The sequence below is a fragment of the Myotis nattereri genome, assembly GCF_964212035.1.
Source record: "Myotis nattereri genome assembly, chromosome: 13".
Taxonomy (NCBI): domain Eukaryota; kingdom Metazoa; phylum Chordata; class Mammalia; order Chiroptera; family Vespertilionidae; genus Myotis; species Myotis nattereri.
Genome location: NC_138088.1, coordinates 5,778,625 through 5,792,795, shown reverse-complemented (window position 1 = coordinate 5,792,795; position 14,171 = coordinate 5,778,625). Strand labels below are relative to the sequence as shown.

The following is a 14,171-nucleotide window of genomic DNA, read 5'->3' as shown; positions in this document are numbered from 1 at the left end:
TATGAAGCCAGCATCACCCTAATACCAAAACCGGGTAAAGACAACACAATGAAAGAGAATTACAGGCCAATATCCCTCATGAACATAGATGCCAAAATCCTCAACAAAATCTTAGCAAATCGGATCCAGCAGTACATCAGAAAGATCATATACCACGACCAAGTAGGATTTATCCCAGGGATGCAAGGATGGTACAATATCCGCAAATCAATAAACGTGATACATCACATAAACAAATTGAAAGAAAAAAACCACATAGTCATATCAATTGATGCAGAAAAAGCGTTAGACAAAATTCAACACCCATTTTTAATACATATATAAAAGCCTAAGAGACCGTTTGACCTGTAGCTATGATGCGCACTGACCATCAGGGGGCAGATGCTCAACACACAGGCATGGAAACAGACTGATGAATCTCAGAGGAAGGGGGCAGGGGGAGGGGAGGAAGAGATTAACCAAAGATCTTATATGCATACTAGAGGCCTGGTGCATGAATTTGTGCACTGGTGGGGTCCCTTGGCCTGGCTGCAGGAATTGGGCTGAAACTGGCAGTCCGACATCCCCTGAGGGGTCCTGGATTGGGAGAGGGCACAGGCCAGGCTGAGGGACCCCACTGGTGCACGAATCCATGCACGGAGCCTCTAGTTTTATTATATTGAGATATGATCCCTCTATTCCTACTTTGAGAGTTTTTATCAGGAAAGGGTGTTGGATTTTGTCAAATGCTTTTTCTCCATCAATTGATATAATTATGTGATTTTTATCTCTCAGTTTGTTTATATGATATATCAGGTTTATGGATTTGCGGATATTGTACCAGCCTGCATCCCTGGAATAAATCCCACTTGGTCATGGTGTATGATCTTTCTAATGTAATGCTGGATCACTTTGCTAGAATTTTGTTGAAGATTTTAGCATCTATGTTCATCAGAGATATTGGCCTGTCATTCTCTTTCCTTGTCGTGTCTTTATCTGGTTTTGGGATTAGGATGATGCTGGTTTCATAGAAAGAGCTTGGAAGTGTTCCTTCCTCTTGAATTTTTTGGAGTAGTCTGAGGAGGGTAGGTTTTAGTTCTTCTTTGAATGCTTGGTGGAACTCCCCTGTGAAGCTGTCTGACCCAGCGCTTTCGTTTGCTGTAAGTTTTTTTTATTAAACTCCTCTTTATTTTTATTTCATAAATTTCTTGGCCCTTGTTATACCCTTTTGTACTCTAATTAAAAACATTCTAAGCATAGTTTATTAAGGTAATATCATTTTTGAAGATGTTGAATTTTTAAAAATTTATATGATTGTGATTACATGAATTATTGTATTAGGTTTCCTGATATTTATCTATTCTTATTTATAAAGTAATGGCTCTCTAATGTGTATGTCTGTCAGTTTTGAAAACAGAGTTTTGCTAGCTTTATATTAATGACTTGGAATTTATTTGATCTTTTTTGTGTTTTGGGACAGTTTAACAGGATGGATTCTTACTTCACTCATGAAACCTTTGGGTATGGTAGACTGATTGGTTTGTCTCATTTTTCTTGAGTCCAGTTTGGTGATTGATTTTGTCAACAGTCATCTCCTGACAGATGATCTTTTGACATTAGACTGCACGCAGCGTTGCTAGCATTTTGTCTTCTCTGCATCTGCGATGACACTGCTTTGCCAGTTCTTGTGCTGTGCATCCGCGTCTGTGTGTTCTTGGGTTAACTTTTTAGAGGTTCATCTCTTTTGTTTTGTTTTTTCAAAGAATTGTTTAGTGTTTTGCTTTATCATTTCTGTCAGGTTTTTTCTTTAAGAGTCACTAATTTTTATTTTTGTGTTATCTATCCTCCCATTTTCCTGATTCAGCAGATTGTGTGGCTGCTGGGTTTGATCCCAGCCTTTCTGAGGTGTGAAGAGGGGTGTTCCTCGTGTGGTCTGAGCACTGCTGAGAGCCATGGTGCACTCAGATCCCTTGTATCTTAATTTTAAAATTTTTGTTTTCTTTAATGGTTTTTTCTCTTCAGATCTGTCACACTCTGAGAGGCAGTGGTCAGGTCCCCTGAAGGCTGTGGCTAGGCCACTTTGTCACTGTAGCACTCAGGGCTTTGCTTTCCTGTCTCGTGGTGCTTTTTTAGTAGGTAAAGGTTCATGGCTCTCCTTTCTTTATGTTGTTTCCTTTAAAATAGAAAAATATCCCTCTTTTTTCTGTTCATTTCTTTTTGTTTGATATTTATCTTTCTTATCCTGCCCTGTTTTTGTTTGCATTTCCTTGGTATATCTTCGAGAAAATGTTTTTGCTGTATTTACCCAGTGGCAGGTCTAGCTGCTAATTACCGACTGTCCTATGGAGACCCCTGGCATGTTTCGTCTTGTTTCCCCTACAGTGGTTTGCTAGTTCTATAATCTTATTTCTTTTTTTCATATTCATGCCAGAGTAGCAAATATGAATCGGTAAGTGGGCATAAATGGTTTACAAATGTATTTTTCTCTTGCGGTTAAGAAAATAAACTATATCGATCACCTAAGCCCCATTCTACCCTTGGACAGGGTAAGATTTTTTTTTTTTATATATATATATTTTATTGATTTTTTACAGAAAGGAAGGGAGAGAGATAGAGAGTTAGAAACATCGATGAGAGAGAAACATCGATCAGCTGCCTCCTGCACATCCCCCACTGGGGATGTGCCCGCAACCCAGGTACATGCCCTTGACCGGAATCGAACCCGGGACCCCTCAGTCCGCAGGCCGACGCTCTATCCACTGAGCCAAACCGGTTTCTGCGGACAGGGTAAGATTTTTAGTACACTTTTATTTTCCCTTATTGTCACTCTAGGTTTTGTTAAACTAAATTGGAATTATAATAACACTTAATATATCCCTTTTTATGTTTTAAATCCTTCTTAATTATTGTTTTAATAATTTATTTTAAGAACTAGAATGTATCTTACATGTAATTTTCTCTTAAAATTCTTTTTCTTTTATGGTAAAGTAAGAGGCAATGTTGCGTAACATTCAGTTAATTAGCTTTAGAGTTGGCTGCCTTTCTGTATTCAAACCCTGACCCCACCACTTCTCAGCTGTGTGACCTGATGTGTTATTTACTGTCTCTAAGCTACAGTTTCCTCATCTGTGAAGTGGGGGTTAGTACTGGGGCCTCTGTCCGCTCTCAGGGTTGCCTGGAGCATGCTGTCTGTGATGAGCTCTCCGGCCCGAGGTCTGCGGGCTCACCGTGTTCTCTGGGTGACTGCAGCCCTGCGCTGGCCCACTGTACCAGGCCCACCTCCTGCTGCTTTGTGCTCTGCCCCTGCCTGACTGAGGTGGAATTTCTTTTCCTCTCAAGCATAACTGCTACTTTGGATCAGTGCAGAATTCCCAGGTCACTGCTTTCCCCTCGAAATATGGAAAGATTTTCCAGTTGTTTTCTGGAAAAAAAATTTTTTTTTAAATATATTTTTATTGATTTCAGAGAAGAAGGGAGTGGGTGAGAGAGATAGAAACATAAATGATGAGAGAGAATTATTGATCAGCTGCCTCCTGCATGCCCCACACTGGGGTTTGAGCCCACAACCCAGGCATGTGCCCTAACCTGGAATCGAACCGTGACCTCCTGGTTCATAGGTCAATGCTCAACCACTGAGCCACGCTGGCCGGGCTGTTTTCTGAAAATTTTAATGTTACGTAAAAGATACCACAGTTAGTCTTTACTCTGAAGGAAATCTTTTCTCTTTTTTGTTCTAACTAAAAACTACAGTAGTTTCTCTTATTTTTCTTTATTTTTGGAATTCAGACATCCAGTAGGTATTTGCGTAGGTCTATGTCTTTTTTCAGTGTTTCCTTCCACCTGACACTCTTGGATGTTTTGCTTTCTAGACCCAAGTCTCTCCTCAGATTTTTTCCTACCTTTAAAAAAAAAAGATTACTTTTATATCCTTTCAACTCTATTCTCCTGGAATTCATGCTGTAAATTGTTAGAACTCCTGGATTTGTTTGTCTTGTCTCTTTGGCTTTTCTCTCATTTTCTAGCTTTTGTATTAAAATAAATCACTTTCCATCTACCTTGTTGTTTTAAGTTTAACAAGGATTGACACAAAGGAGGTTTGGGAAAAATAAAAATTGAGTAAGTGTATGTTATAATTTTTTGTAGTCTTCTTTTGAGCCCCTTCCCCCAGTAATGGCTGTGTTAGTACTTGCTACTTACAGATGAATGAAACATGCAGTAACCTTCCATTGCTGCTAATGTAGAACTACAGTTGTCTGTATTGTGTTTGTATACATATTTATAAAGTTCTTTAGATTGCACAATGATTGGAAGATTGTCATTTTAAGAGTCATGCTTATATAATTTAACTTTTTATTTAAAACTTGCTTTTCCATTTTATTATCAATTTAGGAGAAACTAATTCGAGATATTGCTCATTGTCATGGAATTTTGATCACTTCCTACTCCTACATCCGACTGAGGCAAGATGATATTAGTAGGCATGACTGGCACTACGTGATCTTGGATGAGGGACACAAAATTCGAAATCCAAATGCTGCCATCACCCTTGCTTGCAAACAGGTATGACCTCTTGGAACAAGGGGGATTGCCAGGTGGGTAATAATATTTAATTGAGAATAAACTCCCTGATTTTAGTAACGCATTTACTAAATCTTTCCTTGTGCCTTTGCATATGGGATTTGAAATACACATTTAGCTTTAATACAGACAGTTCTTCTTGCTCTTAGTCATGTTTTTTAAAGAATTCTAATTGTTCATATTAATATCCTTATAGGGATCATTTGTTAGAATGTAACCAAATCTAACTCAAATCCATAGTATTCAGGTAGAACAATAAGAAATAATTCTCCCCTTATGTAATTGAAGAATTAAAATTATATAAAATGTCTTCTGTGTTTTGGAAAGACCAAAATGATATGTAAATGTGTTAAATTTACACATTTACACAATTTTTACTCTAAAAATAGAGTGGGAGTGTTTTGGGGTAGGGTCGGTGATCATCTGTTAAAAGCTGAATTTAATAAGAAAATATTTTCTTCCCTAAAATAGTTCCGCACCCCTCATCGCATCATCTTGTCTGGCTCTCCGATGCAGAATAACCTCCGTGAGCTGTGGTCGCTCTTTGACTTTGTCTTCCCAGGGAAGTTGGGCACGTTACCTGTGTTTATGGAGCAGTTCTCGGTCCCCATCACCATGGGGGGATATTCAAATGCCTCCCCAGTACAGGTAACACTGTTAGCATTTCTAGATTTCATTATTATACTTTGTACCCAAGCTGTTTAGAAATAAGGGCAAGAGCCAAGCCTATAAATTGGTATCTGATAAAAATCACAAAATTATGTTTGCTTAATAGCTCATATTTTTCCAGATGATTTTTTAAAAATCATGTAAAATAGTTGAGAGCAACCAAATTATGAAATGAGTGAATCAGTTCTGGACAGCATATAATTTAGTGCAAATTGGGGTAGTACATATTATAAAGTAGTATAAAGTCTTAGGAAGGGGAAACCAGAGAGAACTGTTCAGGTAAGACTTAATGAGACAAGGTATCCCTTATCCTGATTCTGGGAAAACAGGCTCGAGAACAAGGCAACAGCCACTTTATGTGGCCATGAGCAGTGAAGAGACACACTTCACTGGACTGGAGATGCTTGTGGGGAAGCACCAGGAAAGCTGTGGGTTCCGGAAAGGGGAGCCTTGAAAGGGAGGCAGAGGCGCTCAGGTAAGGAAGAGCCAACTAGGCTGTAGGAGCGGAGATGGGAGAGGGCTGTCCTCACAGGTACCAGGCTGCAGGTGGGTTCTCAGGCTGCAGGTGGGTTCTCAGGCTGCAGGTGGGTACTCTGGCTGCAGGTGGGTTCTCAGGCTGCAGGTGGGTACTCAGGTTGCAGGTGGGTTCTCAGGCTGCAGGTGGGTTCTCAGGCTGCAGGTGGTGTACTCAGGCGGCAGGTGGGTATTCAGGCTGCAGGTGGGTATTCAGGCTGCAGGTGGGTATTCAGGCTGCAGGTGGGTATTCAGGCTGCAGGTGGGTACTCAGGATGCAGGTGGGTTCTCAGGATGCAGGTGGGTTCTCAGGCTGCAGGTGGGTTCTCAGGCTGCAGGTGGGTTCTCAGGCTGTAGGTGGGTACTCAGGCTGCAGATGGGTATTCAGGCTGCAGGTGGTGTACTCAGGCTGCAGGTGGGTTCTCAGGCTGCAGGTGGGTATTCAGGCTGCAGGTCGGTTCTCAGACTGCAGGTGGGTACTCAGGCTGTAGGTGGGTATTTAGGCTGCAGGTGGGTTCTCAGGCTGCAGGTGGTTTCTCAGGCAGCAGGTGGATACTCAGGCTGCAGGTGGGTACGCAGGCTGCAGATGGGTTTTCAGGCTGCAGGTTGGTACTCAGGCTGCAGGTGGGTATTCAGGCTGCAGGTGGGTACTCGGGCTGCAGGTGGGTACTCGGCTGCAGGTGGGTACTCAGGCTGCAGGTGGGTACTCAGGCTGCAGGTGAGTATTCAGGCTGCAGGTGGGTTCTCAGGCTGCATTGAGGGCCCTGCAGGACTCCTGGGGGTGAGGGCAGTGAGGACTTGGGCCTGGACCTGGACCTGGGTGGTAATGCTGAGAAAGAAAGTGGTGAGCAGGGCCCCTGGTGGCAATTTTTTAGACAGAACAAATGAGATGTAGAAGCTGCTCAGATAAAGGTAATGGGATAGGTGGTGGTGAGCTTGCTGCTGAGCCCTGAGATTTTAGGCCTGGGTGACTGGGAGAATGGGGTTGTCACAGGCAAGGACAGTAGGACGGGAAGCCGACCTGAGGTCAGGCTCCATCCTGGGTGAGAGGCAGAGCTTCTGCACAGCCCTCAGGGGCGGCCTGAGCCTCGACAGAAAGCCTTTCACCGAATGACGTTCACATGTTTGAAATACTTGATTAGAAATAGAATTTTAGCTCTTTACAATCAGAGGATTGTCAACAACAGTTTTAATACCTTTTACATCTTGAGATTGAATGATTTTTAATTAACTTTTGTAAGGGCTCTCTTCCACTGAATCCTTATTATTCTTCATTTATAGTGGTTTTTTATTTAGAAATAATTTCTTCTAAAAAATATGTCTTTATTGATTTCAGAAAGAGAGGAAGGGAGACGGGAGAGAGCTAGAACCATCAGTGATGAGAGGAAATCATTGATTGGCTGCCTCCTGCACACCCCCTTACTGGGGATTGAGCCTGCAATTCAGGCATGTGCCATGACCTAGAATTGAACCGTTACCTCCTGGTTCATGGGCAGGTGCTCACCATTGAGCAACACTGGCTGGGCTAGAAATAATTTCAAGTTTAACAGAAATTAGAAAGAATTACATGCTCTTCACCTAGATTCACTAGTTGTTCGTATTTAGCTAACGTTTTGCCATATTTGCTCGATCTTCCCTTCCCTCCCTCCCCCCCCACCTCTATCTGCACAGATTATGTTTGTTTCTGAATCACCTGAGAACAAGTTGCAGATGATGCTCTTTCCTCTAAACCCTTCAGTGTGTATTTTTTAAGAACAAGGACATTTTCTTAACAGAACAACAGCATAAACATTAGAGGAGGAAATATAATATTGATAGAATTTTGTTATCTAATGTGTATGTCATTTACATTTTGCCAGTTCTGGTAGTATCTGTGTCTCTTTAGTCTCCTTTAATTTTGTATAGTTTCTCTAACTTTTCTTATGCCTTTCGATGACCTTGATATTTTTGAAGACTACAGGCCTGTTATTTTATAGAATGTGCCTCACTTTGGGTTTGTCTTTCATTCTTTGTGATTGGATTCAGGTTTTGCAGTTTTGACAAAAATATCACAGAAGATAAACACACATACATGCACATACATATATACATACTTGAGGTGTTCTTAGGGTCTTTTAAATTTTTTCTTTTTTACCATGTTAAGTTTGTAACATGAATTTTTCTGTATTATGATCAACCTCTCATTCATTTTGCAGCTAAGTTTCTTAAATTTCAACTTAGAATTTTTTTTCCATTAAATAGTAATTCACTAGGTTAAGCCTATGTAGATTTTTTTTGAATATCAATAATTTATTGAATTCTTTGTTTGCCTTTAAATGAAATGCAGAGTGGTTTCTGTGCTGTGGGTCTTTGTTTTTCTACGTAGTTAATACCATCTCATGTGGCTGCTCCATTACAGAGCCATATGCTCCGTGGTAGGCCTGAGCGACCTTTCATTTCTGGGATCATAGGGCTTGTCTTGAACTCACTCTCTGAAGTCTCCAAAGGGCAGTAATCTCTGCTGATTATCTGGCTGCCTCCACTGCTTTAGCTTCCCCCCTGGTTGCCTTTTGATCTTCAGCTTGCAGAGTAGCCGTTCTCTTGTAGCTTTTGGAGAATATGAGATTGTAAGTAGAGATTTGTTTGCAAGCAGTTTTTTCCCTAGAGGATGGTTGGGAACCAAATAAATCTCCATTTTAGGGTTTAACTATACAGTAATAATTAAAGCAAAGTATAGAAAAGAAATAGGGTACAAAATTACCAGCTGTTCTTTTGCTTGCACATTTTGGTTAATAAGATGTGTTTTTTACTGATATTATGAAAGCTCCTACCTCCTGGAACATACTGTATAATCATTGGTCATTCTTTTGAAAATTCTTTTTTCAAGCATTGGAATCGAGAGTTAGAAACAAATACATTCCTTAAACATACAGTAATTGTGTCTTCTTTTGTCTTACTAAAGGTTAAAACTGCTTATAAGTGTGCGTGTGTCTTACGAGATACCATAAATCCATACCTTCTGCGGAGAATGAAGTCAGATGTCAAGATGAGTCTTTCTTTACCGGATAAAAATGAGCAGGTCTGTAAATCCAGGAGTTGCCAAAATATTCCTAAAGCGCGGTGTACCTGTCCGTCACTCTCCATTTCAGGTGCAGAATTGGTGAGGGTAATAGGTGTGGTCGCAGGGGCTGTGGTCAGGCTGTATGTACAGGTGTGTGGCAGGTGAGTCTGCAGTGGCATCTGCCCTCAGCAGGACTCCTCCTGTGGTCCACAGTTTTAGATCTCTTATTAAGCCATGGATTCCTGCAGCTACTTTTTCTAAACTTCTCTATTTCCCAAGTCCTCAATTCATTTGTGCTATAAATTGTGTTCGGTGCCAGTCCCATACCTGGGAGTTAGCAGTGAACGAAGCAAACACTTGTTCTCACGGAACTCACATTCATTCTTGAGGAGAGACAGCCACAAAGACATACATCAGGTGGCAGGTGCTAATAAGTGTGGAGATAAAGATGAGGCAGGGTATGGGGGTAGGGGTGATGAGGGCAAGGATTTGGGGAAGCAGACTTTTATAAGGGAAGTGGAGAAGACCTCTAATAAAGTGTCATTTGAACAGAGGCCTAAAGAAGGTGAAGGAGGGACTTATAGGAGATTTGGGAGGAAGAGCATTCTAGGCAGATGGAAAGTGGGGGTACATTCAAGGAGGCCAGTGTGGCTGGGGGGCAGGAGCAAGGAGAGGGCTCAGTGGAAGAAGTCAGATTGCTGGCCAGATCACCAGGGCCACTGGGCATGGGGAAGACTTGAGAGGAAATTCACAGGAAGATACTGAGCGGGGAGTGACATCATCTGACTTAGGCTTTTGAGGGATCATCCTTTTAAATTTCATCCTAGTGTCCTATTCTCTGAATAGGTGGCCACCCTTCTGTTCAGCATCTAAAAATAAATCCCTTGTAGATGTTGAGTGTTGAAACTCTAACGGATCTGGGAGATTGGTCATCAAGGCTACTTTCATGGCTGCCTCTTCCCTTCCCAGCAGAACTCATCTTCAGCTTTAGTCGTGGTCTTAGCTCTCCCCACAGGTCACCCACCCCTGCCGGCCGCTCAGGCCACAGCCCTCTGACTGCCTCTGAGTCCCCATCAACCAGTTGCTGTGGTGATTCATTCTCTCCTTCTCTGCTTCACATCCTCATAAGTCAGTGGGGTTGTCCGATGGCCTGCTCATCGGCACTCCCCAGTCCTCTCAATATTGCAGTGTTGCTGGATGGATACCTTGGATATCCCTCTCCCCACCAGGAATACCAATTTAGCTTATTTGCAACACTTTATTTTTACTATGGAATCCTAGAATGCTTCTTCTTGTATTCCATGCAGTAGTCAACGCAAATTGCTTCCGATTTTTTTAAAACGCCCCACTTTTCCTCCCATTTGCACCTGAGGCCCCTTTGCCTGAAGGTGTTCCCACCCCTCTGCAAGCGCACCACACACAGGTTCCACTTGGGGACCTCACTAGGCTTCGCTGGGGCCTCTCCTAGACTGGACTCCGAGATCGGGATTTTGTCTTTCTCATCTTCGGGTTCCGCATGGCACCCAGAACAGTGATTTGCAGACGCTAGGTACCTGGTGAATAACTTGTTCAATTAACTTGCGATTGAGAGGGGAGGCTTTTCTGTTGCCATTTTTAAAGGACTGAAATGTGAATTTAAGAATTATAAACACTCGGGTTCTGTTTTGGAAGGATTACTCGGGTGGTGTTTGCAAACATTGAAGAGGAAAGAAAGTGGAGGAAGGGGATGAGTCAGCCTGCAGAGTCCGTGGGAGCAGAGGTGTGGGCCTGACCTGAGGCAAGGGGGCATCGTGGGAGGTGAGCCTCCCAGCATGTGGTGTCTAGGATGGAGCAAGCCCTGAGCACCTGGTCCTGAGCTCTCCTGTGAGCAGAGGCCAGTCTTCAGGGACTCTCAGGACAGTGGGTGGGGACCAGGAGGTGGACAGAGGATAGAAATAGGGGTTGATGAGAGGAGGGAACTGGACTCATTGTTCAGTTCTAAGATGAGGCTTCATTTTGTTTTTTAAACAAGAGATACATTGTTAAAATTGCATACATTGTGCTGTTGGATTAGGAAATTTCATTGATATTGTAATTATTTTATTCTGTTAAAATGTTTTTTGAAATTATAGTTTTTTTGTTTTATTTTCTCCCCCATAGGTCTTATTTTGCCGTCTTACAGAAGAGCAACATAAAGTCTACCAAAATTTCATTGATTCCAAAGAAGTTTACAGAATTCTCAATGGAGAGATGCAGGTCAGTTAAGTGAGAGAAGCTGGAAAGGGAAGCGGGAAAGAACGGATACCAGCGCCAGTCAGGGTTCACTGTTGCTCACTCTCTCTCTTTTTTTATTTTTGTTTGTTTAATCCTCACCTGAGGGTATTTTTTTCAGAGAGAAAAGGAAAGGGGAGCGAGAGAGAGAGGGAAGGAGGGAAGAAGGGAGAGAGAGAGAGAGAGAGAGAAACATCGATGTGAGAGACCCCTGCACACATACTGACCTGGGCATGGGAGTGAACCTGCAACCCAGGGGCATGCCCTTTACTGGGAATTGAACCCGTGGCCCTTTAGTGACAGGCCGACACACTAACCACTGAGCGACTGCCAGGGCACCACTATTACACTCTTCAAAACATTTTGGTGCAAGCCTTCATTTAGAACCTTTACCAGAAGTAAGAGGCCACACTATACTCTGGCACGCTCCCTTTGGTCTGTGCGGAGTACTGTTAGACTTGAACCCAGCAGCGGGGGGTCTAGTGGGAGAGCAGCTCTAGATGACAGATCTGATGGTGAGTCCTTTGGGGGCTGCAGATCCATACAGGATGGGGTGGAGGGGGCAGTCTTGGCCTGCTGGGGTTACCAGGCGCCTGGAGGAAGAATTATCATTATCCATTTTTCCGTGATAACATTTTAGTTATTGGTAATACTCAGCAGTGTGTGAGGAAATGTCTGTTCAGTAAGTGTATGTAGTAGGTTTATAATCAGCATTTAAGTATCAAGCTTTATGTAAACTATTCAACGTGTTTGTGTTTCAGAATCGTACATTGTGAGTTGTGCTTTATTTATTTGACATGTAAGACTTTCGTAAACCTTGACCTGTTCTCACTGGACTAGCATGGTATGCTCCAAGGTGCACACTGTCCTGCTTATCCGTGGGTAAACAGAGATTAGTGCAGGGACAGGGCTACCTGTGTCCGTGGCATCTGCATGCTTTTCCTCCAGGTTAAGTCACTTCAGTTGTTTTTTTATTGTATTTTTGTTAATCCTCACCCAAGGAAGTTTTTTCCATTGATATTTTTAGAGAGACTATAAGGGAGGGAAGGGGGGTGAGAGAGAGAGAGAGAGAGAGAGAGAAACATCGATGTGAGAGAGACACATCGATTGGTTGCCTCCTGCACACACCCTGACTAGGGCCGGTGATGGAACCTGCAATCCAGGTACCCATGCCCTTGACCCGGAATTGAACCCGCCACCCTTCAGTGCAGGGACTGGTGCTCTAACCACTGAGAACACTGGCCAGGGCTCATAATTTCTTATTTTGTCTCCTATTGGAGGTTTGTTAAATTATTCACATTTATTATCTCTCCTAAATCTCCCCTTATCTTCAGGTGCCTCCAAGTCTTGAAGCTTTAGATCAGGGGTCCTCAAACTACGGCCTGCAGGCCACATGCAAATACAAATATTGTATTTGTTCCCGTTTTGTTTTTTTACTTCTAAATAAGGTATGTGCAGTGTGCATAGGAATTTGTTCATAGTTTTTTTTTAAACTATAGTCCGGCCCTCCAATGGTCTGAGGGACAGTGAACTGGCTCCCTGTTTAAAAAGTTTGAGGACCCCTGCTTTAGATGGTCTAGAGATACAGGATACGAGCCACATGTGTGATCAAAGTGTTCCAGTAGTCACTTAAAAAAAGGTGAAGAAAGATGGCAAAATCAGTTTTAATGGTACATTCATTGAACCTGATATATCCAAAATGCTTTAATATGTAATCAATAGTTATTGAGATATTTTACTCTTTTTTTTGTAGTTAAGTCTTCAAAATTGGATAGTTGACATTTAACTCGGGCTGGGGTGCCAGTACCCCACCCCACACAAAAATCTGCTTTTAACTTTTGAATCCTTAAAAACTCAACTGTAGTCGTCCCTTGGTATCCGAGGAGATTGTTTCAAGGACTCCTGCAGATACGAAAATTCAAAGATGCTCATGTACCTTACATAAAATGGCGTAGAACAATGCATACAGTCGGCCCTCTGCATGCATGATCTCCAGTCTTGGATCAGAAACACCGTTTCCGTCAGTGGTTGGTTGAATCCAAGGATGCCAAGCCTGTGGGTACGGAGGGCCGACTGATTTATTGAAAAAAGTTTGCCTTCAGTCGAAAGGGTCAGTGTATTTGCACTATGGCTCCTCTCAGTTCGGACCAGCCGCGCTTCCTGTGCTGTGGCCACACGTGGCTGTGGCTGCTGTGTTGGAGGCAAGGGCTGGGGAAAAAAGATGAGTTAGGTGACTCTGGGGTATTTTGACAATGTTCCTCATTTATGCAGATTCTTCATAGTGTATTTGTTTAACTATTATTTACTAGTCAGAACTATCATAGTCTTTGACTACTGGCTCAGTTTATGACTTTATCTTTTCCAGCTTGAGCTTTTTTTAAAAAATATATATATATATATATATTTTATTGACTTTTTACAGAGAGGAACGGAGAGAGATAGAGAGTTAGAAACATCGATGCGAGAGAAACATCGATCAGCTGCCTCCTGCACGCACCTGCTGGTGATGTGCCCGCAACCAAGGTACATGCCCTTGACCGGAATCGAACCTGGGACCCTTCAGTCTGCAGGCCGACGCTCTATCCACTGAGCCAAACTGGTTAGGGCGCTGCTTGAGCTTTTATACTGGGGAGCTCGATGTGCGTCGCGCTCTGAAAACTGACGAAGGCCCTCCTGCCAGGCATGGAGGCAGCGCTCTCCTGCTGTGTGTCCTGCAGAGTGAACCACCGCACGTCTTTCCCATTGTGTGTTTCCCCTGCACATGCTATTTCTGATATGATACTAGAGGACACCGCTGACTCATATTAAATTATAGAACTTTTAGTGAGTCCTCAGGAGTGTACTATTTCAGTGCATTTGCTAAGTTACGTGACTGATTTCTGCCAGTTGAGATGGGCGTGACATTTTTTATTTGTACGTAACAGATGAGTCAGTTTTATATATCATGTTTTTTCTGATGCTGTGAGCTGCCCACCTTTTCTCCTAGTGAGGGAGATAGATAATCAGGAATTGAATATGACCCCCACAGACATGTTTGGTCCAGTAGAATTTTTTTTGTTTCTGGAGAACTTGCCCTGTCAGGAAAAGAAGATGAGTGAAGGTTGATTTCTTCTAGCTCCTCATGTGCTGTGATTAGGGAGGA

At 42.7% G+C, this 14,171-nt stretch overlaps 1 protein-coding gene across 1 annotated transcript in view; it reads left to right on the top strand.

Annotated features, from left to right (window-relative positions):
* The window catches only part of ERCC6 (ERCC excision repair 6, chromatin remodeling factor), an 81,347-nt gene that overhangs the window by 57,686 nt on the left and 9,490 nt on the right, over nucleotides 1-14,171 (top strand). Inside the window, exons 9-12 of the mRNA XM_081105130.1 lie at nucleotides 4,369-4,539; nucleotides 5,029-5,205; nucleotides 8,681-8,797; nucleotides 10,919-11,014. Coding sequence (XP_080961256.1) covers nucleotides 4,369-4,539; nucleotides 5,029-5,205; nucleotides 8,681-8,797; nucleotides 10,919-11,014 — 561 coding nt within the window. The remainder of the gene's footprint in view (nucleotides 1-4,368; nucleotides 4,540-5,028; nucleotides 5,206-8,680; nucleotides 8,798-10,918; nucleotides 11,015-14,171) is intronic.